Source organism: Borostomias antarcticus (assembly GCF_949987555.1).
Source record: "Borostomias antarcticus genome assembly, chromosome: 35".
In the NCBI taxonomy this organism is placed as follows: domain Eukaryota; kingdom Metazoa; phylum Chordata; class Actinopteri; order Stomiiformes; family Stomiidae; genus Borostomias; species Borostomias antarcticus.
In genome coordinates, this window is record NC_140268.1 from 935,783 (window position 1) to 959,471 (window position 23,689).

The 23,689-nt window shown below is 45.2% G+C and overlaps 3 protein-coding genes across 4 annotated transcripts in view; all 3 read left to right on the forward strand.

Moving 5' to 3' along the window:
- Positions 1–2,834, forward strand: part of sgf29 (SAGA complex associated factor 29) — a 10,660-nt gene extending 7,826 nt beyond the window's left edge. Inside the window, exons 7-10 of the mRNA XM_084461107.1 lie at positions 85–231; positions 629–664; positions 917–1,079; positions 1,543–2,834. Of these exons, the coding sequence (XP_084317233.1) occupies positions 85–231; positions 629–664; positions 917–1,079; positions 1,543–1,659 (463 nt within the window). The 3' untranslated portion in view covers positions 1,660–2,834. The remainder of the gene's footprint in view (positions 1–84; positions 232–628; positions 665–916; positions 1,080–1,542) is intronic.
- A 638-nt stretch (positions 2,835–3,472) lies between these two features.
- nfatc2ip (nuclear factor of activated T cells 2 interacting protein) lies at positions 3,473–10,137 on the forward strand. Its single transcript, XM_084460963.1, has 9 exons — positions 3,473–3,509; positions 5,795–5,902; positions 6,655–6,709; positions 6,973–7,090; positions 7,650–7,730; positions 8,326–8,569; positions 9,225–9,369; positions 9,505–9,617; positions 9,939–10,137. Exons 1-9 carry the CDS (start codon positions 3,498–3,500, stop codon positions 10,098–10,100), a joined length of 1,038 nt encoding a protein of 345 aa, XP_084317089.1. The 5' UTR covers positions 3,473–3,497; the 3' UTR covers positions 10,101–10,137.
- Positions 10,138–12,028: 1,891 nt separating this feature from the next.
- Positions 12,029–23,067, forward strand: spns1 (SPNS lysolipid transporter 1, lysophospholipid). 2 transcript variants are annotated; one of them, XM_084461020.1, is made up of 14 exons: positions 12,029–12,208; positions 13,750–13,819; positions 13,971–14,180; positions 14,680–14,745; positions 14,842–14,978; positions 15,309–15,460; positions 15,664–15,730; positions 16,661–16,803; positions 17,302–17,454; positions 18,148–18,337; positions 18,879–18,944; positions 19,607–19,705; positions 20,516–20,684; positions 21,140–23,067. In XM_084461020.1, the coding sequence occupies exons 3-14, from the start codon at positions 13,973–13,975 to the stop codon at positions 21,208–21,210; spliced, it is 1,521 nt and encodes a 506-aa protein (XP_084317146.1). In that variant the 5' UTR covers positions 12,029–12,208; positions 13,750–13,819; positions 13,971–13,972; the 3' UTR covers positions 21,211–23,067. The 2 variants fall into 2 exon arrangements, with proteins under 2 accessions (XP_084317146.1, XP_084317145.1); XM_084461019.1 differs by lacking the exon at positions 13,750–13,819.
- The last annotated feature ends 622 nt before the right edge of the window (positions 23,068–23,689 follow it).

Here is a 23,689-nt window from a genome sequence, read left to right on the forward strand (position 1 = left end):
TCGAATTTCGATACCCAGCCCTACTCCTGACTGAGGTAGTTCTGTTTTTCTAAAAGGGTGTCCTTGTTTTGTTCCCCCCTCCAGTCCCCCTCCCCTGTGCGGGGCCATCCCTGCCAGCAGTGACTACGTGGCCAAGCAGGGGGATAAGGTGGCAGCCCGGGTCAAGGCCGTGGACGGAGACGAGCAGTGGATCCTCGCCGAGGTGGTCAGCTACAGCCACTCCACCAACAAGTAATTAAGAGCCAATTAATCAATTAAAAAAATATGAGACCTTTAATCCTAACCGAATAGTCATATATTATCACAGTAGCACATTATCACAGTATCTAAGCCAGCCAGCTACAATCAGTTAAAACTTTTTAAGGCAGTGAAGTGCGATCTGCTACGAGCTCTGATTATTAGCGATAAGGGGCTTCTTCCTGATGTGCCGTAAAAAGAGTCAAAGTTGAAATCGGAGAGCACAGTGACATCTGGTGGTTTGCGGGAGTCATAGCATGCAGTCAAAGGTGCAGTGGTTGTGCTAAAACCGTTCAGAATCAAAATTCAAAATAATTTTCCATTTCATCTCTAGACAAATCAGCCATCACTAGGACGTCCAATCTATGTTGCACTTTGCTTCCTCCTAAAGGTATGAAGTGGATGATATTGATGAAGAAGGGAAAGAGTGAGTATTATTTTTTACTTATTTATATTCAACATCTCTCCACCACTATTTCACACAATAATGCTTTGTCCTTTACCATCCCATCCCTCCCTCTCGAATCCTTTTCTCTCCCACTCCTCTCTCTTCCTTTTATTTCTCAATCCCTTAAATTTCGGTTCTCCTCCGGCCATTCTCCCTCTCCTCCAACCCGCCTACTCCCGAAATATATAATATCTTGATAGTGATTGATCCTCCTTGTGTGTTTTCTTCCAGGAGGCACACCCTTAGCAGGCGGCGCATCATCCCGCTGCCCCAGTGGAAGGCCAACCCCGAGACGGACCCCGAAGCTCTGTTCAGTAAGGACCAGCTGGTGCTGGCTCTCTACCCCCAGACCACCTGCTTCTACCGGGCCCTCATTCACACGCCTCCGCACAGGGTGAGCCCACCGTGGTGGTTCGGTTGATGAGGGGCGGCTGTAGCTCAGTTGGTAGAGCGGGTCGTTCAGTGATCGAAGGGTCAGCGGTTCGAATCCCAGCTCCGACTGTCCACATGTCGAAGTGTCCTTGAGCAAGACACCTAACCCCAAATTGCTCCCAATGAGCAGGTTCGCACCTTGCACGGCAGCTGACGCCATTGGTGTGTGAATGTGTGTGTGAATGGGTGAATGAGAGGCCGTTGTAAAGCGCTTTGAGTGCCGCTAAGGTGGAAAAGCGCTATATAAGTGCCATCCATTTACCATTGATACTTATTGTGTGCAATTGGCTTCTGGATTTTAACATGTATTTGAAAAACATGTATTTAGCAACACGGGAAAAGCCTTCGTCCTAATTTCACGACTGCAGTGCTACACCGTTATGGCAGCCCCAGCCTAACCTCCTAACACGGCTTTGCTGTTCCAGCCCCAGGACGACTACTCCGTACTGTTTGAGGACACGTCCTACGCTGACGGTTACTCCCCTCCTCTCAACGTGGCCCAGCGCTACGTGGTGGCCTGCAAGGAGAACAAGAAGAAGTGATGAATGCAGAGGAAGAGAAAGAAATGGAGGAGATGGGTGTCAAATGAGACCAAGGGACTGTGATATGAGGGCCCCAGGCTGTGGTTACACTTTACCACACGTTTTTAAACCGCACCACAGTTTTGCCAGTCATAGCAATGGGGGACGCGGCCGCAAGCGATAAAAAGTCTGCCTCCTGTCCTCTCCAAAAACGCTTGGGCCCGAGCCCTTTTTCCAGCGGGGTAGTGCATTAATTGTGGAGTGCTTTGAGTATAACCACGTTTAACTGAACTAAACTCAATTGAATTAAACTCATTCCTATACTGCCCACCCACGCCAGAAGCAATGCTAACAAGGGACAGCGATGCCTGTTAGATGGACCCCTCAAGTTGAAGTTAGTTCAACTTTTGGGCAGGGCATGTTTTTGTGGAAACAAAAAAGCATGTCTGCCTTTTCTACAAAAAAAAAGCGGTATATTGTTGTCATGGCCTAAGAAAAATGTCTTCACAGTTGCTCCTCATTCTATTTAAAATAACACTAGATTCCATATCATGAACCAGTGAGGTTAAGTGATTGTTTAAGTCAGAATATTGCAATCGGACCCCATCTTTCTGAGTCCATTTTCAAAGACATACAGCATATATGAACAAAAGGCAACATATAAGAACTAATTGTTTCATGCTCATGGGTTGCCAGCGTTCAATATTGAACTGAAAACGCTGTTTATCATTGCATTGTATCAGGACAGATAAATTTCACTTGACCCAAAAAACATAACGACTAGTGGGTATTTTATCACTTGGGCAAAAAAATCTGTATTGCTGATCTAATTTTGATAAGCGTACAGTAGTTTGTTATACAGATGACTCATTCCAAACACACAGTAAATCTCCCAGTCCCTAACTTCAGCTCTTTAGTCCTTTTTGGGTGTTAGCTGAACATCAGATTTGGGTCAACTAGTTGCCCCTGAAGTGTAAACCCTGGCTATCTAACAATGGATTTAAAACGATTTCAAATATTAATTTGCCTGAATAAAATTAGAGGCTGAAGTTTGGCAGATGCCCATTCTTGGATTAAAGTTTGTCATACTAATTTAATTCATCTGCGATAATTGTGTGGGAATGTAATGTTGGCTCTGTTGTGTTCTGAATGGTTTTGTATTGCCTGGTGATATGATTGTGCTTTGTGTTTACTGGGGCCAAACTACATATTTGTTTTTGTTTTTTGGTACATATTAACGAAAGTATGTTTTTCACTGTGTTAACTATGAAGACTGAATAATAAAACATGTTTGTTTTTTTCTTTTCTTATTCTGGGCTTTATGATTGAGTGGTTCAACAAAGGTAAATGCCTAAATTCAGAAAGGTGGCTACGGGCTAGTATACACACATCCAACCAAATCAACCAGTTGCATGTTACTGGTACAGGAGCAGGCTGGGACTAGGAAACCAGGTGGGGTTTAGACATAATCCAGGATGGGTGGGCATTGGGCTCTAATTTCACCCAAACAATTCTCAAACTAAAGAAAATACATATAATTAAAGTCGCACTGAAATGAAAAAAGCATTCTGTCCCATTTTGGTTCACATAATTGGTCATAGTGTTCAACGATGTATGGCAAAAAAATTACAAAATTCTACTTTTGTAGAATAGGTCCCAGACTACTAACCAGTCCTGAAGACAAAAAACCCGGCCCAGCCCAAAGACCAGGCTAGACCTGGTATAGCGTCCCGTTTGCGCGTTTCATTTTTGACCATGTTTTCAAAGTGTCCACCAGGTGGCGGTAACGCAAAACTAACGTTGAATCCCAACCGCCTTTAAACACGAAGAAGAAGCAGCAGCAGAGGGAAATTAGGAAGATGGCCGAAACGGTAAGTAGCATAACATTATATATTTGGGCTGTCAAAAGCTTATTGTTAACCCTTAACAGGTCCAGAAAGTACAAGCTCATGTTTGTTAATATAAGATTTTATTTCGATATGACTAGCTTTTGTCAAATGACGCACAGCTAAGTTTGCTAGCCAGAATGTTATTGTTGGAACCAGCCCAGAAAGGACTGTCGGAGTTCAATTGAAATAATATTGTGTTTATTTAAATATTTAAATAAACACACAACGCAGGAGTATATAAAAATTAATTATCCAGCCTTTATTTGATCGGGAAAGCTAAAATTCATTGGGGCTACAGGTGTGTCTCACGCCCCGTTTACACGACTACGAATTTTCCAAAACTGAAAAGTTTGAGAGATGGAACACTTTCAGTTTCGTTTTGTTGGGGGGGGGACGGGACTCCCGGTGGGACTCCCGGTGCTTCCGGTGGGACTCCCGGTGCTTCCGGTGCTCCCGGTCACCAGTCCGTCCCTGATGCCAGGCCAGCAGGCAACAGGCTTTGGACATGGCCTACGGTTCATCCATCTATGCTCATTCATACAGTTGTCCCACCAAATGCTTGTTCTCCCAGCTCTTTGCCACAAATGCTTTTTGTTTGCCTAGTGTCTAAATTATGAAGGTATTTTTGGTGCAAAAGTGCTGAACACCTGTAACAGTGGAATTGTAGTCGTAGAAAAATAGTCGCACGTGCGTATCAGTAAATTCAAAGTCACAGAGAAAGGTTGCACACTTGTACGAGTCAATTTGTAGTCAGAGAGAAAGGTTGCACACTTGTAGGAGTGAATTTGTAGTCAGAGAGAAAGGTTGCACACTTGTAGGAGTAAATTCGTAGTCAGAGAGAAAGGTTGCACACTTGTAGGAGTCAATTTGTGGTCACAGAGAAACGTTGCACACTTGTAGGATTGATTTACTCTCTCATACAAACACAACAACAAATCAAGCAGCTAAGGGTACACGCATTTATGTCTGTGGGTACACGAATGACTTTTTCACCCACAAAGAATTGGGAAGATGGCAGCCACTCTAGCCCAAAGGGTCCACGTCATGCTAACGGAGCTGGGCAGAGCAGTGGGTAATCTACCTGTGGTGATTTCTGAACTGAACCGTAAGATTGATACCGTGTTGGAGAAACTCACGGCTACGCAAGGCGACGTGGCAGAGCTGAGGACCAGGCTCGTTAAAGAGAAGTTACAGAGAGGAATGACCATTGGAATCTGCTGTTCGTCTCCCTAACCCAAACATCTAATCAACTTTCTGGCTCCCACCCGGCCGTCGAGGCCGTTTCGCCCTAACCCCCCTGAAGATTCACAGGCTAAAGAGGCGCTGCACCCCCCCCTCCTCCCTTCCCTCCCCATGGACTCCTGCACCCCCCCCCCCCCTCCTCCCTCCCTCCCCCCCTCCTCCCTTCCCTCCCCATGGACTCCTGCACCCCCCCCCCCCCTCCTCCCTTCCCTCCCCCCCTCCTCCCTTCCCTCCCCATGGACTCCTGCACCCCCTCCTCCCTTCCCTCCCCCCCCTCCTCCCTTCCCTCCCCCCCCTCCTCCCTTCCCTCCCCATGGACTCCTGTTGACTTTTGGTCCTGAGGCTGGTCGAGGACGTCTCCATAGCAACCTGCTGTTATCGCTAAGACATTCCGTCCGAGTCCTCAGCCAGAGGCCTTCAGGCATACACACACACACACACACACACACACACTCACGGACTGAACTCACGGACTCAGAAACACACAAACACGCACATCACACGCACCCACCCCCTCCCGCACTCCATCCCCCCCCTCCCCCCCCCCCCTTTCCCTCTCATTGTAATTGCCTTGTACTGTATTTTGTATGTTGTAATTGTCGTATTGCATTTTGTATGTCGCTCTTTCTTCCTTTTTTATCTGTTATTTGTATTGTGAAGCGCTTTGTTAGGAAGCATGATGGCGGCGCTACGCCCCTGACAGCAGCCAGCCACTCTCCATCTCCTGACGTTTGTTGTTCATCTGTTCGTTTGCAGTCCTTTGTTTTTGTTTGTACTTTGTTTTTGTTTGCGCATTATAAATAAAAATAACATAACATAACAACTGTCTCGGGGGCGGGGCACTGGTCAGAGATCGGCCAATCAACGGAGCCCTTGTACACATGTCATTTAGCGTCATATTAGGACAAGTATTAGAGATTGCGGAATTTATTATCGGTAATCTAGACATATTACATAATATATGGTGGGAAAACGGTTGATGAAAAATAATTCAAATTTTCTGTGTGTGTCCACCTTACATTTAGCGATCGGACAGCGACAGTGATCTGGAAGGATCCATCCCCCTGAAGCCCCAACCGAAACGAAGACGCGTCATCCACCCGTCATCTGTAGCCTCTGTGTCCATATACAAGGTGAGTGATTGACCCTGTTTACACCTGGCATTAAAATGTGTTTTTAGTGATCAGATTGCAACCTGATCGTGCTAAACCACATGAAAGTACAGGTGTAAATGCGCCCAAAACGTTTTGAGGACGGATTGCGATCCGATCGGCCAAACCACCTCCGGAGGTGGTCAGGGACGCATGTCGACCACATTTAATAGAAGTGTAAACGAGAATGCGTTTTTAAATCCACATATCAACAACGTGGGCGGAAATACGTAGCCGTTGGAACGCATTAAAATGGATCCTGGTCAAGGTTGGAGTCCAGACGAGACAAAAGTGTCTACTCTCAATTTAGTCAAGACGAAAATATTCAAGAACAAACAGGATGTGACGTTCGATTGTCAGCTGGACAGAGTCGATCCGGATCTCAAACGGATCGGGTTGAAGGTAATCGAAACGCATATTAATGCCAGGTGTAAATGTAATCAGGCTAAATCATTATTTAGATACAATCTCGATAGGAGACACATTTTAATGCAAGGTGTAAAAGGGGTCTTTGTGTCCTGAAAGCTTGATGTAGCCCCACCCTGTGGCATGTCCTTGACATAGCAGCGCTAGGCCTGTTTGGCTCCAGGCAGCGTTTGTCCATCTATAACCTGACTGTAAAAGAGCTGAGGGAAAGTTTTAATATTTGATCAAGTTGAACAAATAATACTTAACATACCGGAATTAAGAATGTCAATCGGCTTGAGTTTGAGGTTGTCCTTATATCTTTATAGGTGAACAGCAGTTTACAATTCAAGCCAACGTCCTTCACCCAAGATGGTCCTGTGGGTAAGGATTCGACTGACAGAGGATCTGCATTAACAGTTATTTGAGTTGAAGTTACTGTCGGGTGTTGTGGAAATTTCTGTCACAGAGTATTGTTCAGGAGAGAGTGAATGCCAACATTATAAGTTTAACAAAGTTAAACGTTACTCTTAAGTTTGTCAATAATGCTTTTGAATGATAAATGTCTCGGCATATACGCGTGATTGGACAGACTTCATATGCGGTCAGTCTTGGGTTGATATCTGACAGGTCTGTCCGTACCTTAGGTGACGATGCAGATGTTGATTTGTGGGTTCAGCCTCCGCCCTTGGAGAAAAAGAGGCCAAGAACCATCGTGCTAACGGACTCGGAGGAAGAGGAGGAGCTAAATAAGAGTGCACCTGTGTAAGTTCGTCTCTTCTCTGTCCTGTGGCCCCGCAGTGGTGGAATGAACTGCCCACTGACGTCAGGACAGCAGAGTCGCTGCTCATCTTTCGTCGCAGCCTCAAAACTCACCTCTTCAAGAAGTACTACAACAATCCTCCCTCCTATGCACTTATTATATTATATTATATTGCACTGTACTTTAGATTGCGATTCTTGCACTTTGCCTTCAGCACTAGATGATGCTCTTAGTCACTTGTTTTAGAGAGAAGATGCACTTGTGAGTTCTGGCAAGTAGTAGTACATTGGCTCTTCCTACGTTAAATGCAATTATTGTTAGTCGCTTTGGATAAAAGCATCTGCTAAATGACTAATGTAATGTAAGTTGTATGTCTGGTGTCACCTTCATTGTGGTGAACTGTTTACTTATTTTGCACGTTTTTGTACTACCTCTGGCGACTGGTCAATTCCTTGAGGGAAATTATTCCTTACTCTATTGACTAAATGCAATCCATTGATCCGTTGTGGAGGAATTCATATTTAGCATTCTCTAATCTCTCTTCTTATCTCTCTCTTACAGAATAGAAATCCGCTCCCCCTCTCCACCCCCATCTCCCGGGAGCCCAACGGTGAAAATGTCCAAACGGGCCAAACGACACCTGTGAGTTGGAAGTCTCAGGATTTTTTTTGGTATAACAGACAGAATAATACATGTTACCTATATTAATATAATACACACATTCTATTGTGTCTCGATATTAAAGGGGTAGTTGAGAATTTTGGACAACAGCCACTTCACAGTAATAAACGAACGCACCATAACTCACTTCACAGTAATAAACGAACGCACCATAACTCACAAGAAACTCACAGGTGCATCTCCTTAAAGGGACTAGGAGCATAATCTAGTGCTGAAGGTAAAGTGCAAGAATAGCAAACTAAAAATGGTTTCTAGGTGTTTGAGAGGGAGGATCCTGGTAGTACGTCTTGAGGAGGCGAGTTTTAAGCGCGCGGCGAACGATGGGCAGTGACGCTGTTCTTGCGTCAGTTGGCAGTTAGTTTCATCACTGTGGGGCCAGGAAGAAACGAGCCGTGACCGCGTTGATCCACCTCAGAGTGACGTGGCAACCAGTCGCCCCCAAAGTAGCAGAGCGTAGCAGTTGGGAGATGGTGTAGGGCTTGGATCATGGCCTCGAAGTATCCCTCTCTCATCCTCTTTTCATGCTCACTGTCCCTTCTCTCTTTCCGTCTCTCAGGAATATCAACAGAAGGCTCGGTGCCGTTAGCTCACCCTCACCGAAGTCTAAAGGGGTGATCGTGCCGCACGAGCACCGCGACACGCTCGACGACTCCGACGACAACGACATCATCGTAATGTCTCCGAGCAAGATCAGGCCGAGGATCCGGCCCTCCACCAGCGAGGAGAGCCCCCAAACGGCCCGCGAGTTCCCGCTTAAGTTCCGCTGTAGAACCGACCTCTACAAGATCCCAGTGCTGTCTGTAAGAATGAAGACATATTGGACCCTTTATACTGTTGTCATCGTGGAGGAAAATTAATGGAGTCACCTCAGAAGATGCCCCCCTGCTGTGTTATGAAAACATTTCCAAAACAGATCTTTGTCATGACTATGTAGACATTAGGTGCGTTTACATGACAAATATTTTTCTGGTTGATTTCAATCTGGTTGAAGATTTCAGCTTGAGCGTATACATGGGATACAAAGTAAACTGGTTGGATGTTTACATGCGCCAACGAAACAAATGTTTTGAACGCGCACGCAGCCGTGAGCGATTGCGTTACGACGGTTACGAACAGCTGATTACGGAACGGTCGAGCGTGCCTTGATTAGTCAAGTCTTGAGCATGCGCAGAATGAACGCAGAACGCAGCATCAATCCGTTTCAAGGTATACATGACGGACCAAACGGTTTAAACTACCTCCTTGAAAGCGATTGGATTGGGGCCATTTCAGTCAGATTGAGGTGTTTATATGACACATTTTCAATCGGTTTGGTCTTCCAAACCCATTTGAAACCGATTCAAACTGTTTGAGTATTATTACATTTGAGTATTATTACATTGTCAATACACCTACATTGGTTAATATTCTCCTGTTGCCATAGTACCCTTTTTAACATGAGGCTTTAATTTTCAGACGGCGCCCTTGAGTGAAGCGGTGGATCAGCTGTCCGTCAAGCTCGACGTCCCGCCCTCACGCATCCTGCTTCTGAGGAGAGACATGGAGCTTCCTGCTCTCTCCACGGCCAAGGAGCTGGGCTTGGGCATAGCTGATATCATAGGTGGGTCGCATAGTACGATGTCCATGATGGAAGGTTTTAGACAATTAACCTTATAACCGACATGTTTGTTTGCTTTGAAATACATGTGACGTTGCTGTGGTGTTACGTCTTAATAACCCCCCACCCACATGTCAGACTGCGTCATCATGGGGGCAGATAAACTGGACCCGGAGGACAATGGTGACATCATCACTCTGCGACTACAGGGCAAAGAGAACGGCTCAGGACGGGAATATTCACTACACAAAGTGAGCGTGTGTGTGTGTGTGTGTGTGTGTGTGAGAGTGTGTGTGAGAGAGTGAGAGTGTGTGTGAGAGAGTGAGAGTGTGTGTGTGTGTGTGTGTGTGTGTGTGTGTGTGTGTGTGAGAGAGAGAGAGAGAGAGATGGGGGGTGCTAGAGAATATCATCTTTCCATAGTATCTCTTCATAAGGTGAATGAACATGTTATGGTTTGATTGATCTTGTGAGTGGTTGTTGATTTGGAATCAGCAGTGATTCTCAGGCCATGGTAGGTCCTCGCCACCTGTTATGTAACATGTTTACCCCCTCTCTCCGTTCCTCCTTTTAAGGATGCTCCTTTCGGATCCATCCTCTCCCAGTATCTCTCCAGTTTCGCCACAGACGCCAGACGCAAGGTGCGCTTTCGGTTCGATGGGTCAGAGGTCAAAAATAACCAGACGCCCTCCCAGATGGACATGGAAGACGGGGATGTTATTGAGGTCTGGACTTGAACATTTAGGCTGAATCAGAGAACTGAGGTGGAACCACTCTCACATTCAAGCTTTGTAAAATCTTTTGAAATTATTTTAATTTTAATTAATGTTCATTAATTTGTTTTGTAATAAATAAATAATACTGCTGTCCAACTACTAGATAAATGGCTCATTTGTGTGTGCCTGTGTATGTAGTTTAACAATATAATTGTAAAGATGCGTCGTTATGATTATTAAGTGGGGGTTATTGCATTATCACAAGTTTTGGAATGTTATTTACCGAACTACAGCGATCTGAGAGCATCTGGATTCATCTCATCACAGATGGCTTCAGATCTTTGGAATCTGAAATCTGTAATCTGATCAAATCTAACAAAATCTGAGATATGGCCGAACAGCAGTGCTAGATCGTCTTTTTTCTCAGAAATTCTGACTTTAAACTCAGAAGCTTAAAAAAATAATAAACTCAGTTGCTGTCCCTAATGCTCTTCCGTAATTATCAGACTTTCTCAAAAGTGCTAGTTTTGTCCACTTTTTGATCTGAACCATTGTATATGATCATAAGTAACCTTAAAACAGGGTTAAACATGATTTTTCCCTTTACTACACCTGACGCGCCAGATGATGTATGAGAGAAACAGAATGTGAGCTCGCGAAATCAGGATGGTCTCACTTGTCGGTAGGCAAGGCAAGGCAAGTTTATTTATATAGCACATTTCAGCCACAGGGCAATTCAAGGTGCTTTACATGAGACATTAAAAGCATTAAAACAAAAAGCAAGACATTATAGACATTTAAAACAAAAGGCAGGACAAATTAAAAGCATTAAAACAAAAAGCAAGACATTATAGACATTTAAAACAAAAGGCAGGACAAATTAAAAGCATTAAAACAAAAAGCAAGTCATTATAGACATTTAAACAAAAAGCAGGACAAATAGAATACAGGAATAAAAGCTACAGTGCAGTATACTGATAAACATAGCTCCTCTTAGAAAGCAGTGGCAAAAAGAAAAGTATTCAGGCTTGTTTTAAAAGAGTTGCAGCAGACCTGCAGTTTTCTGGAAGTTTGTTCCAGATATGTGGAGCATATCTGAATGCTGCTTCTCCATGTTTTGTTTTAACTCTGAGGACAGAAAGCAGACGACCTGAGGGGTCTGGATGGTTCATAGCATATGAGCAGATCAGAAATATTTGCCCCTAGACCATTCAGTGCTTTATAAACCAACAGCAGTATTTTAAAGTCAATTAGGCCTACTTCCCTCTTTATCTGTAGTCGTCTAGCTCATATCCCGAGAAACCAGCTGATTGCCAGTGTCGAAACAGTCATGTGAGTGGGGAACAGTCATGTGAGTGGGGGGACAGTCATGTGAGTGGGGGGACAGTCATGTGAGTGGGGGAAACAGTCATGTGAGTGGGGGACAGTCATGTGAGTGGGGGGACAGTCATGTGAGTGGGGGAACAGTCATGTGAGTGGGGGGACAGTCATGTGAGTGGGGGACAGTCATGTGAGTGGGGGACAGTCATGTGAGTGGGGGGACAGTCATGTGAGTGGGGGAACAGTCATGTGAGTGGGGGACAGTCATGTGAGTGGGGGGACAGTCATGTGAGTGGGGGAACAGTCATGTGAGTGGGGGACAGTCATGTGAGTGGGGGGACAGTCATGTGAGTGGGGGGACAGTCATGTGAGTGGGGGAAACAGTCATGTGAGTGGGGGAAACAGTCATGTGAGTGGGGGGACAGTCATGTGAGTGGGGGAAACAGTCATGTGAGTGGGGGGACAGTCATGTGAGTGGGGGGACAGTCATGTGAGTGGGGGAAACAGTCATGTGAGTGGGGGAAACAGTCATGTGAGTGGGGGACAGTCATGTGAGTGGGGGAAACAGTCATGTGAGTGGGAAACAGTCATGTGAGTGGGGGACGGTGGTGTCAACATCACTAGTCAACATGGCTGCGTTGAGATGCGGATAGGACCCAGTCACACTCAAAACATCTCTCCTTTGATTTTAAATCGCTGGTTTCTCTCGAAACACGTCGAAATGGTGCCAGCAGACTTTAATTGAACTCATTAAGGGACACGACAGAGAGACGAGGACACAAAGGACAAAAGATCTCCCACAATCCCAGGTAACGTTCTCCGTCAACAACACAAACTCGCAAGCTAGTCTCAAGCGAGCGCTAAAGCTACCTAGCCGGCCACCGTAGCCATATAAACTTGCTAAGTAGCAAACTAACCAGCTGGTTCAATTACTAACCATTAGTATGAAGAGTTTCATTGCGTTTTGCTTGCGTAGATAACGTTACTATTCGTAACTAACGTTAATATTAGCAGAACAACAGTATCTAGTGCTAGCATGCTAACGTTAGCCAGGCTAGCTAGCTAGACACCGTTACTCAATGAATGAGTAAATGAATTAGTATATACTAAATACTCAAATACTAGTGTTGTGACGGTAATGTGATAAAAAGGATGCAAACTGCCGTAAAATGCCACAGAAGAAGATGAAGAAGGAGTTTATCAATATCTCAGTGTTGCGAAACGCAAATATCCTCTCTGGATCTTTGCTTGGTCATGTGACCAATGTCTTATTCTTTATTTCATTAATGGTTGGCGAGGCTAACTGCTTTTATTAACTCACTTTTCTAGGAACTGATGATTGACTACTGCTAGTTTAAGAAGTAATGTTAGCTAGCTACCCATACCACACACACACACACACTCAATAACAGTAGGCCAGGCTATACCACACACACACACACACACACACACACACACACACACACACACACACACACACACACACTCAATAACAGTAGGCCAGGTTTACATATTCATACCACACACACACACTCAATAACAGTAGGCCAGGCTTACATATTCATACCACACACACACTCAATAACAGTAGGCCAGGCTTTCATATTCATACCACACACACACACTCAATAACAGTAGGCCAGGCTTACATATTCATACCACACACACACACTCAATAACTAGGCCAGGTTTACATATTCATACCACACACACACACACACACACACTCAATAACACCCACAATAATACCACACACACACACACACACACTCAATAACACCCACAATAATACCACACACACACACTCAATAACAGTAGGCCAGGCTTTCATATTCATACCACACACACACAATAACAGGAGGCCAGGCTTTCATATTCATACCACACACACACACTCAATAACAGTAGGCCAGGCTTACATATTCATACCACACACACACACACACTCAATAACAGTAGGCCAGGCTTACATATTCATACCACACACACACACTCAATAACACTAGGCCAGGTTTACATATTCATACCACACACACACTCAATAACACTAGGCCAGGTTTACATATTCATACCACACACACACTCAATAACAGTAGGCCAGGCTTACATATTCATACCACACGAAGTAACTGACAACACAAGTGGGCCCTGGTCATGGATGTATTGGCCCTGGTCCACATGAGCCAATCTTTAGCTACATCCTTGCTCCCTACATCCTTGCTCCCTACACCCTTGCTCCCTGCTGACTTTGACTTGCTTCAGTGACCTATGCCATGTTCGCCCAATCAACACAGTTGTAGCATTTTGCCTGCCCACTTTAAAAACACACTTTTGTTTCTCTTCTCTGCAGTACCTTCCAGGTGTCGCCCACCAAATTGTCATGACATGACACGTAATTGAAGTGCGGTTGTGTGTTGAAGGTGTGATTGTTTTCGTGTACTATCCATAGTACTGTGTGTGTGATGGTTGTGTGTAGACCATCCATAGGGTGATGATGATGGACATTGGCTAATGCACGGGATATTAGATCAAGTAACATTCTTAATTGCGAAATCTTTTTTTTCTTCGCAGTGATGTCGCTCGCCGATCCCGCCAACGAATCGGTGCCCTTTTTCTCCGATGACAGCGAGGTGGAGGGTTCGGAGGACCCGATGGCCGGGCGGGGCCAGCAGGAAGAGGAGGAGCCGGCCAGCGGAGTGTCCAATGTGAGAGCGGTGATGACCGTTAGTGTCCTGTGCTTCATCAACCTACTCAACTACATGGACAGGTTCACCATAGCTGGTACGACGATGCTCATTCAAATACAAGTTTGTCACACCTCAATTTCTCAGTTCCTCAGTTTTAATGTGTGGTATTGACTGTAATGGAGCAAAGTGGATACTTCCACAATAAATTAAATGAGGAATTGTGCCAAATGAGTAAATAAGACGCTGCACATCCATCACTCTTAGCTGTGTAGACATGCAGTTCGCTGTTGATTTATGGTAAATGGACTGTACTGATATAGCGCTTTTCCACCTTAGCGGCACTCAAAGCGCTTTACAATGGCCTCTCATTCACCCATTCACACACAAATGGCGGTAGCTGCCATGCAAGGTGCTAACCTGCTCATTAGCAATTTGGGGTTAGGTGTCTTGCTCAAGGACACTTCGACATGTGGACAGTCGGAGCCGGGATTCGAACCGCTGACCCTTCGATCACTGAACGACCCGCTCTACCGACTGAGCTACAGCCGCCCCAGACCGATCAGAGACTAATTCTCTTCCTCTATTTGACACAGGTGTTCTTCCCGATATCGAGCAATACTTTGGGATCAATGATGAAAAGTCCGGCTTGCTTCAGACAGGTGAGGGAAGAGAGGATTATGTAAAATGTTTTGCATAAACAAGGACATTCTGGTTTTAGTTGTGTTTTTCTCTCTTACGGTCCGTCTGTCTCACAGTCTTCATCTGCAGTTACATGTTCCTGGCTCCAATCTTTGGCTACCTGGGCGACAGGTACAACAGGAAGGTCATCATGAGCGTTGGCATCGCCTTCTGGTCCCTGGTCACTCTCGCCAGCTCCTACACACCTAAAGATGTGAGTGACTCCTCTCTTACGCTCGCGTTCGATATCTGTGACTGCACCTACGTTTGCTCTCTATCTTTAAAGTCCAGCTGAAACGGACGTTTGAGATCATCTAACTTCCGTAGTTTGTCGTGTTCCCGACGCAAACAAGCTATGAGGGCGGGACGTATGTTTAGAGGAATTTGATTGGAACATTGACAAGTGGACGGGTTTTAAGAACTTTAGACAGATTCGATAGAAGGATAGCGTCGATTGACGGGTGGATGTCGTGAGATTATTGGCCTAAAATCAAAACCCTCTCAATGTACTGTCTTTCTTTTTGTTATCCCCGCTGTATTTTAGTATTTCTGGGCGCTGCTGTTGACAAGGGGGTTGGTCGGAGTAGGAGAAGCCAGCTACTCCACCATAGCACCCACCATCATCGCTGACCTCTACGTCAAGGAGAAGAGAACGCGAATGCTGTCCGTTTTCTATTTCGCCATCCCAGTTGGCAGGTAAGATTATGGGGCAGCACACAATATTCTGGATCGGTCCAGTCCTCATAAAGCCTTATGCTGGGTTCCGATACAACAGCCAATAGGGTTTCACGCAGTAGGATAGAAATTGATTAATTGATTAATTGATTATCAGGTTTATTGCACAGCTCAGTTGGAATGCTTGAGCGTTTATTGTCAATATTTGTTCTGTTCTCTCACAGTGGGCTTGGGTACATCGTGGGGTCAAAGGTGGATGACCTGGCCAAGGATTGGCACTGGGCGCTGAGGGTAAGTCGCCAGTTTTTAACCTGCCAACTACTCTTCCGTGTCTTTTCATTAGCTGCGGTTACACGGACAATATTTCTTCGGTCCGATTTGAAATCATTCCGATTAGAGATTCCAATGTAACTGTTTACATGGATGGGTGATAATAGGCTACTTCGCGGAACATGATATGCTAGTTCAAGATGTACGTTTTATCAAAACAAAAAACACGAGAAGGACATGAGGAGATGGGAATATCCTCAAATATTTAACTTTCAGTTATTAGCTTACTTTTTTTTTTTGCTTCCCTCTGGAATATGTAGAGAGTGGGTCGTATGCCCACCTCCCTTGTTCTCTGTAAAGCGCATTGTGTTGCCTCTGGGTAAGAAATGCGCTATACAAATAAAGCTTTGATTGATTGATTGATTGATTGATTGATTGATTGATTGATTGATTGATTAATCGATTAATCTACCTCCCTGCTGTGTACTTGTCTCTCCAAGGCTGCGTTCCGAATCGCCTACTACCCTACTATATAGTATGCCAAAACAGGATGTAGTATGTCCCAATACATAGTATGCCACATGCAGTATGTCAAAAATACCAGGATGTCCTACTACATCCGGTCGTATTTTGCAGTATGCAAGCCAGCAGGCTTTTCTGCCTATTCTGACCCACAATCCTGTGCGCAGCGGAAATGTGCGTCACATGTGCGAGTCGTGACATCTGTAGACGAATGTCGCGTTATGGACGGCGACGGATGTGGGCTAATTTCAAGGCGCAATGTTATGACAAGGTAGTATGTCCCAATTGGATGCCTACTGCTTGCAAAGTACGTACTTTCTAAGGGCAGCTGTAGTAGGTACTGGTAGTAAGTAGTAGAAGTATGCGATTCGGAACGCAGCCCAACTCTCTGCGGCTAGTGATGTGTTTCTGTGTCCTCCCGGCTCTTAGGTGACCCCGGGGTTAGGGCTGGTCGCCGTGCTGCTGCTCCTGTTCGTCGTCAAGGAGCCTAAGAGAGGAGCCATCGAGGCGCGGCCCGATCACACCCTCCACAGAACCAGCTGGCTGGTCGACATGCAGGCCCTCAGTAGAAAGTAGGTCCAGCCTCATCACAGCACACATCTGGCGGAGGAATTTGAAACGGTTAAAGGAGAACGCTCGTTTTCGACAACCTGGACCTTATTTACGGCATATTATAAGACGTTTGACTCACCGAGATCACTTCGGTGTAATTCGGAGGCCTGTAGAAGAAATTTAAAATCCAGCGCGAGCCAAGTATATCCATGTAATGGCGGCGGACGGGGCACTGAGAATGCAGCTTCTAAAAAATCGTTTTTCTGCCGCGAAACGGTTGTTTTCATCAATCTGTGTTTATGAATCGCTAGTTGTGCTTAGATAGAGCGAGGGCTTGTTGTGGTTTTTCACATGCCTCTGTAATATGATCTTTAGAAACGTCTTTAGAAACGAAATAGCTTCCCCACTTGCTCCAGCACGCATGCGCACAGCGCGCTGGAGCAAACGCTTGCGCTTGCTGTCACTATCGAACTAGAAACGGACCTGTTTGACGTCACCGACCTTGTGTGTCTTTCCAGCCGTAGCTTTGTGCTGTCAACGTTCGGCTTCACGGCGGTGGCCTTCGTCACTGGTTCCCTGGCCCTGTGGGCCCCGGCCTTCCTCTTCAGAGCAGCCGTCTTCACCGGGGAGAAGGCCCCCTGTGTCCAGGGGCCCTGCGACACCTCGGACAGGTAAACATCCGTCATACTACTATCGCTTCCTTATGTCCTGGTAGAATTTGAATGTTCTAGCGGAGAGATTCCAGTATGACAGAAAAGAGTGAGAGAGAGAGACAGAGTGAGAGAGTGAGAGAGTGAGAGAGTGAGAGAGTGAGAGAGTGAGAGAGAGTGAGAGAGTGAGAGAGTGAGAGAGTGAGAGAGAGAGAGAGAGTGAGAGAGAGAGAGAGAGAGAGAGAGTGAGAGAGAGAGAGAAAGAGAGTGAGAGAGTGAGAGAGAGAGTGAGAGTGAGAGAGAGTGTGAGAGAGAGAGAGAGGGAGAGAGAGGGAGAGAGAGGGAGAGAGAGAGAGTTAGAGAGAGAGTTAGAGAGAGAGTTAGAGAGAGAGAGAGTGAGAGAGAGGGAGAGAGAGGGAGAGAGAGGGAGAGAGAGAGAGTTAGAGAGAGTTAGAGAGAGAGTTAGAGAGAGAGTTAGAGAGAGAGAGAGTGTGAGAGAGAGAGAGAGAGAGAGAGAGAATGGACACACAACAGCTTTGTTAATCAAACACATCAGTGTGTCGTCACTTCGTAAGGCAGAGTTGTTGACAAAGACTAATAATTAAAGACTTGACCCTGAATAAAACTAGACTCACCCCCTCCCCCTCCCCTCCCCCCCCATCACTCCCCCCTCGCCCCCTCCTCTCTCTCCCCATCGCTCCCCCCTCACTCCAGCCTCTACTTCGGCATCATCACCTGTGTGTCCGGCGTGCTGGGCGTGGCCAGCGGCGTGGAGGCCAGCCGGAGGCTGAGGTTTAGGACGCCGCGGGCCGACCCCCTGGTTTGCGCCGCTGGGCTCCTCCTCTCCGCGCCCTTCCTCTACCTGGCCATCGTGTGCGCCCAGGCCAGCACCGTCGCCACCTATGTGAGTCCCCATCTGGGTGACACGTGACTAGGGCTGCTCGATTAATCGGATTTTAATCTAGATTAAGATCTGGGCTGTCAACGATCATTAAAACAAAATAATCGCCATAAAACGATTTTGCACAAATCAAGTGCACCCTACACTGCAGAGCTATACTGTCTCCCATGGGAGAAATGGATCTAATCCAAAGAACATTGTTCAAAAGAAAAGCAAGTCAACATTTAATAAATTAATTATCAAAGTCAATGTATAATTTGATATGTTAAGAAAATGTTAAAACTTGATAAAAAAAAAAAAAATCTATGAATAATCGTGTTAAATAATCGTGATCTCGATATCAATCAAAATAATCGTGATTATGATTTTTGCCATAATCGAGCAGCCCTACATGTGACTCTTTAGTCTCACACTTGCTTGTCTCCCCAAAAATAGCATACACACACCCTCTTGTCTCACACTCGCACCTTGCTCCGATGTCCATGAGCTACGGAGTCAGATCTGGTTCATAATTCAACAATAAACTTCATGAGTTTCTGTGCAGGTGTTCATTTTCCTGGGAGAGACCTTCCTCTCCATGAATTGGGCCATAGTGGCTGACATCCTGCTGGTGAGTCTCTCTTTCTCCGTCTCTCACCCTCTCTGTCTCCCTCTCTCTGTCTCCCTCTCTCTGTGTCCCTCTCGTTCTCTGCCCCTCTCTTTGTGTCTCTCTTTCTCTGTCTCCTTCTCTGTGTCCCTCTCTCTGTGTCCCTCTCGTTCTCTGCCCCTCTCTTTGTGTCTCTCTCTTTCTCTGTCTCCTTCTCTGTCTCCCTCTCTGTGTGTCCCTCTCGTTCTCTGCCCCTCTCTTTGTTTCTCTCGCCCTCTCTGTCTCCCTCTCTCTGTGTGTGTCCCTCTCTTTCTCTGCCCCTCTCTTTGTGTCTCTCTCTCTCTCCGTCTCCTCCTCTGTGTCCCTCTCTCTGTGTTTACCTCTCTTTCTCTGTCTCCCTCCCTCTCTCTGTCTCCCTCTCTGTGTCCCTCTCTCTCTGTCCCTCTCTTTCTCTGTCTCCCTCTCTCTCTGTCTCATTCTCTGTGTCTCTCTCTCTGTGTGTCTCTCTCTTTCTCTGTCTCCCTCTCTCTCCGTCTCCTCCTCTGTGTCCCTCTCTCTGTGTATCCCTCTCTCTCTATCCTCCCTCTCTCTGGGTCCCTCTCCCCTCTCCCTCTCCATAAAGAGATATTCTTTAGAAGGATTGCGTGGTCCTCTGACCCCTGACCCCACCCCCCTTCCCCCCTCAGTACGTGGTGGTCCCCACACGCCGCGCCACAGCCGAGGCCTTCCAGATCGTTCTCTCTCACCTGCTTGGAGATGCTGGGAGTCCATATCTCATTGGGGTGGTATGTCACACACACACACACACACATTTCAACTCAAAATACACACACTACATGGGTTCAAACCCTTTTTTTATGGTTAGATTAGGGTCTAGATCTCCACCAATCACAGTCGTCTTGGGCGGAGCCAGCCCCGGACGCAGCGACGGTGCTCTTGCGAAATAGTCTGGATCGAATCTGATCGGTGCCGAGAGAATCTCTCGGCCCGAATCGGATTAATTTGCTACGCCACTGATTGGGCAGCGTGACAACGAATGACGAGGAGGCAGACTAGGGTCTGGATGGATCATTGTTTCATTCAGGAAACTACAAATGCAAACTTATTTGTATAGGGTTTGGAGTTCCTTACTGGATGAAAATGTCAAATTCAAATATACATTTTACATTAAGCTATTAAACATATGATAAATATTTTCAAATGCAAATATCGTAAAAAATCGGCATTTCAAATACAGATTTTGTAATTGTTGAAAACCCATTCCAATGCTTTCAGATGTACTCACAAATACTTTCAAATATAGAAATACGAGAATTTGTAAATATGTATTGAATAATTGAAATACTTCTTCAAATGGTATCAGATACTATCCGTTAGAGCCATTTTTCCTTTCATCTGTACGATTATACCTAATTGATTAATTTGCTTTATTATTGACATATCCGCCTATTTATTATTCACTTTGCCTGAACCAGCCAATGTTGAGCACTCCCCCTGCTGTTGTTTCATATGCATTGTGTAAGACAGGAAATGACGTCATGAAGGGGTGTTGCCATAAAGGGGGTCCTACTCAGTCCGTCTTCGCTCTCTCTCAGGTGTCCGATTCTGTGAGGAAGACGGACTCGTACCTGTGGCAGTTCCGCTCTCTCCAACTCTCCCTCCTCCTCTGTTCCTTCGTGGCTGTGGTGGGCGGAGCTTTCTTCCTGGCCACCGCCCTCTTCGTCGAGCACGACCGGCAACGCGCAGAAAACTACGTAACCTCAGGTACGTAACGTTTACCTCGCCGCTCCAAGGTCCCTGCGGTCGATCGATCGGGTCACGGCCCTTTTCTGTCCTGGCCTCATAGTGGTGGATCAAATCCCCCACTGACATCAGGACAGTGGAGTTGCTGCCCATTTTTCACCACAGGCTGACCGCTCACCTCTTGTACTACCCTGACCCTCTCTCCTAGCACTTATTGTATTTGCACTTTTAGTTTAGCACTAGGCTCTTAGAGGTTTGTTTATGAAGAGATACACTTATGAGTTCTGGTGAGTAGTAGTACACTTGACTACCTACGTTGAATGCACTTTCAAACGACTTTCAAAGTCACTTTGGACAGCGTCGTTCGGAAAGCGTCTGCTAAATGAGCGTAACGTAAGTAAGACTTTGCCGGTCTTAACGGCTACTCCCGTAGATTTACTTCTGCTTCTCGTTTTATCTCACTTTTTCATTGGCAGATGATGAACCAATCGTTGTGCCCAAGAGTGGCAGGTCAACGCGGGTGCCAGTGTCCAGCGTTCTGATTTGACGAGAGCGGCAGTTGAAAGGGACCCGAGAGGCGTCTGAGGAAGAGACCGTCGTCGCCGATCGCACAGCTGGTGTGATTGATTCGACTATCCTAAGAGAACTTTTATGATTATTTATTATGTCTAACATTTTTGCCGATATGGCTTTTTAATACTTTTCATCTGCGGAGGCAACGTGGCAGATGCACTAGAGGAATAAGAAAAAAACTTGGTGTTTAAAAATCACCAGACATTCCAGTACAAATATCTGATGATGCAGGACAGAAGGGCTTGTGGGAAATGTATGCAGAGAAGTGAACCTCAAGAGGTGAAAGTGCTGGAGAATGTGAGAAAGCAAAAGAATGAATATGAGACGCCTCAACGTGAGAGAGGGAACCAGACAAGTGTGTAAACACGGCCATATTGTTGCAGATTGGACGGTCACTCCCAAACATTTTTCCACTCTGCAGGGGAGTGTCGATTACAAATCTCTGTGGAATTTGCCGGAGCATGTTTTATGCCAACGCTCTGTGAATTGTAACCACTACATCCCAAAGCTGCTGTGCTTCCCGCTTCACCCAGAAAACCTGGCCTCTGATTGGCTGTTCAGTAAAGTCTGCTTTCCGCCACAACAGGACTGTAAATGGAGGATTATCTGTATAGTATATTTACAATGAACTGCAGTATCACAATGCAGGGAGCCGGCACACCCCAGGGTACTTGCATTGGACCCCAACACTATGGTTGAGTAATTCTGAATTTTAATTGTGTCAAATCAAAGCTTAATAATTGCATATTTTTCCTAACTAATTTTAAACCCATTGCCACTTTGTCCATTCGCCATGTACCATTTAAACGAATGCTTATCTGTATTAGCGTTGGTCCATTTCTACACCACAGTCCCTCGGAGATGGTTCCAGAAGCACTGACTAGAGTGGAAACGGATGAGTATCCAGGATATCTGGAATATGTGGTGAGGACAGATCTATAGTTCTTTATTTCTCTGTTTTCTTACTGTTTTTATAAGGTGATCTTGGTGGCTTGCTGGTCTCTGTTACCCTCCTGATTAGAGAAGTCTACTTTGAGACCGAAGATCTTTTACAGTCTACTTTTCTTTATTGTCTGAGGAAAAGTGTTGCTGATTTTTTAATGAAGGCAATTATGGTGCATTCTGGAAAAACATTGTTTATTTTTAAAGTTATTTCTTGAATTGGGGTTTTAAAAAAATGGTTTATCTTAAATGTGTTATAATTTTGTTGAAATATTAAACTACAGTAGCAGAATGGACTGAGATGACTGCGGACTGATTTCTGTGTGGACGGGTACAGTGGCCCTCATTTATCGATGGAGCGCAGATCTGAGTGCACAAATTGTAGTACGACAGCGTCCACGTGTGATCTATCAAACATTCATACGCCGCCAATCCCATCGTACAAATGATTGGGCCTTGATAAATGTGGCTGACGTAAACATGATTTAAATATCTCGCCCCTACATGTTCTGACCTCGTTCCTGTAGTTTACGGCATGGATATATGACACAACCTAAAAACCATTGCACATTGCTGTACATTTGAGCATTATTATTATTATTATTATTGTTATTAATAATACTAATAACTTTATTTTACCTTCCATACAGAAAAATGTATTATTGTGACAATAAATTACAATGTAACAAAATCTCAAATTAGAACTAAAACCTGTGTCAATGTAAAATATCCTATAGAATATAATAATATAATAGCCTATAGAAACGGGTGCACGACGCTCGCCCATTCCTCTCACCTCGCCTGATCGATAGGGCGCGGCCTTTAACAGAGCATGGCATTACCCATATGATGACTGTCAAAGCTCTTATTTATATAAGTGAGTGAAGCTTACCCATTGCTTTTCATTTTTTAATTCGGATGCAGTAATTAGCTTGTAATTATTTCACCCTTACATTGATTGTTGTAACATGTATGTCACTTTCATATTAAAACTTGTAAAACTGCATAGTCTAAGTAGACTCAAAATGAAAGTGAAATTACTCTTACACAAAAAAAAACCTCTTTACCCCGTTAATTGCAAATAATTTGAAAATGCCCATTTAAGTTAGGAATATATGACACAGATGAGGCCTATATATTATATATATTTTGCCATTGGATAGGCTACATATTTTGAAGTGATGAATAGGCCTGCTGTATATGGCTGTGCTTGGATGCCGATAAGAATCGTCTCCTGACCATTCTCAAACTTTCAAACACGAGCTGAGACTCGACGTGAGATTTGAACGCAGTCGAAATTGATAAATGCCGAACTTGGCGTGAAAATGACCGCACGCCCAGTTCTGTCTTACAATTGCTAAGTACACGAGGTCCTGTGTGTGAGCATTGCGAGTGTAAAGGTGTACCTTGGCCAGGATGGTGTCATGGTGTACAGTTAGCTGCCATGGTGGATAAAGGCTTCTGTAACGTAACCCCTCACCCATTTTATATCTTGCCAAGTTTCCTCTCCT

What these genes read in the sequence shown, in the direction of transcription:
- spns1 (XM_084461020.1), top strand. Translation starts at nt 13,973, where the DNA reads ATGTCGCTCGCCGATCCCGCCAACGAATCGGTGCCCTTTTTCTCCGAT. An exon ending in GCTCCTACACACCTAAAGAT is followed by an intron (nt 14,979 to 15,308) that starts GTGAGTGACTCC and finishes GCTGTATTTTAG; the next exon opens with TATTTCTGGGCGCTGCTGTT. An exon ending in TTCGCCATCCCAGTTGGCAG is followed by an intron (nt 15,461 to 15,663) that starts GTAAGATTATGG and finishes GTTCTCTCACAG; the next exon opens with TGGGCTTGGGTACATCGTGG.
- nfatc2ip (XM_084460963.1), top strand. An exon ending in AAACGGGCCAAACGACACCT is followed by an intron (nt 7,731 to 8,325) that starts GTGAGTTGGAAG and finishes TCCGTCTCTCAG; the next exon opens with GAATATCAACAGAAGGCTCG. An exon ending in ACAAGATCCCAGTGCTGTCT is followed by an intron (nt 8,570 to 9,224) that starts GTAAGAATGAAG and finishes TTTAATTTTCAG; the next exon opens with ACGGCGCCCTTGAGTGAAGC.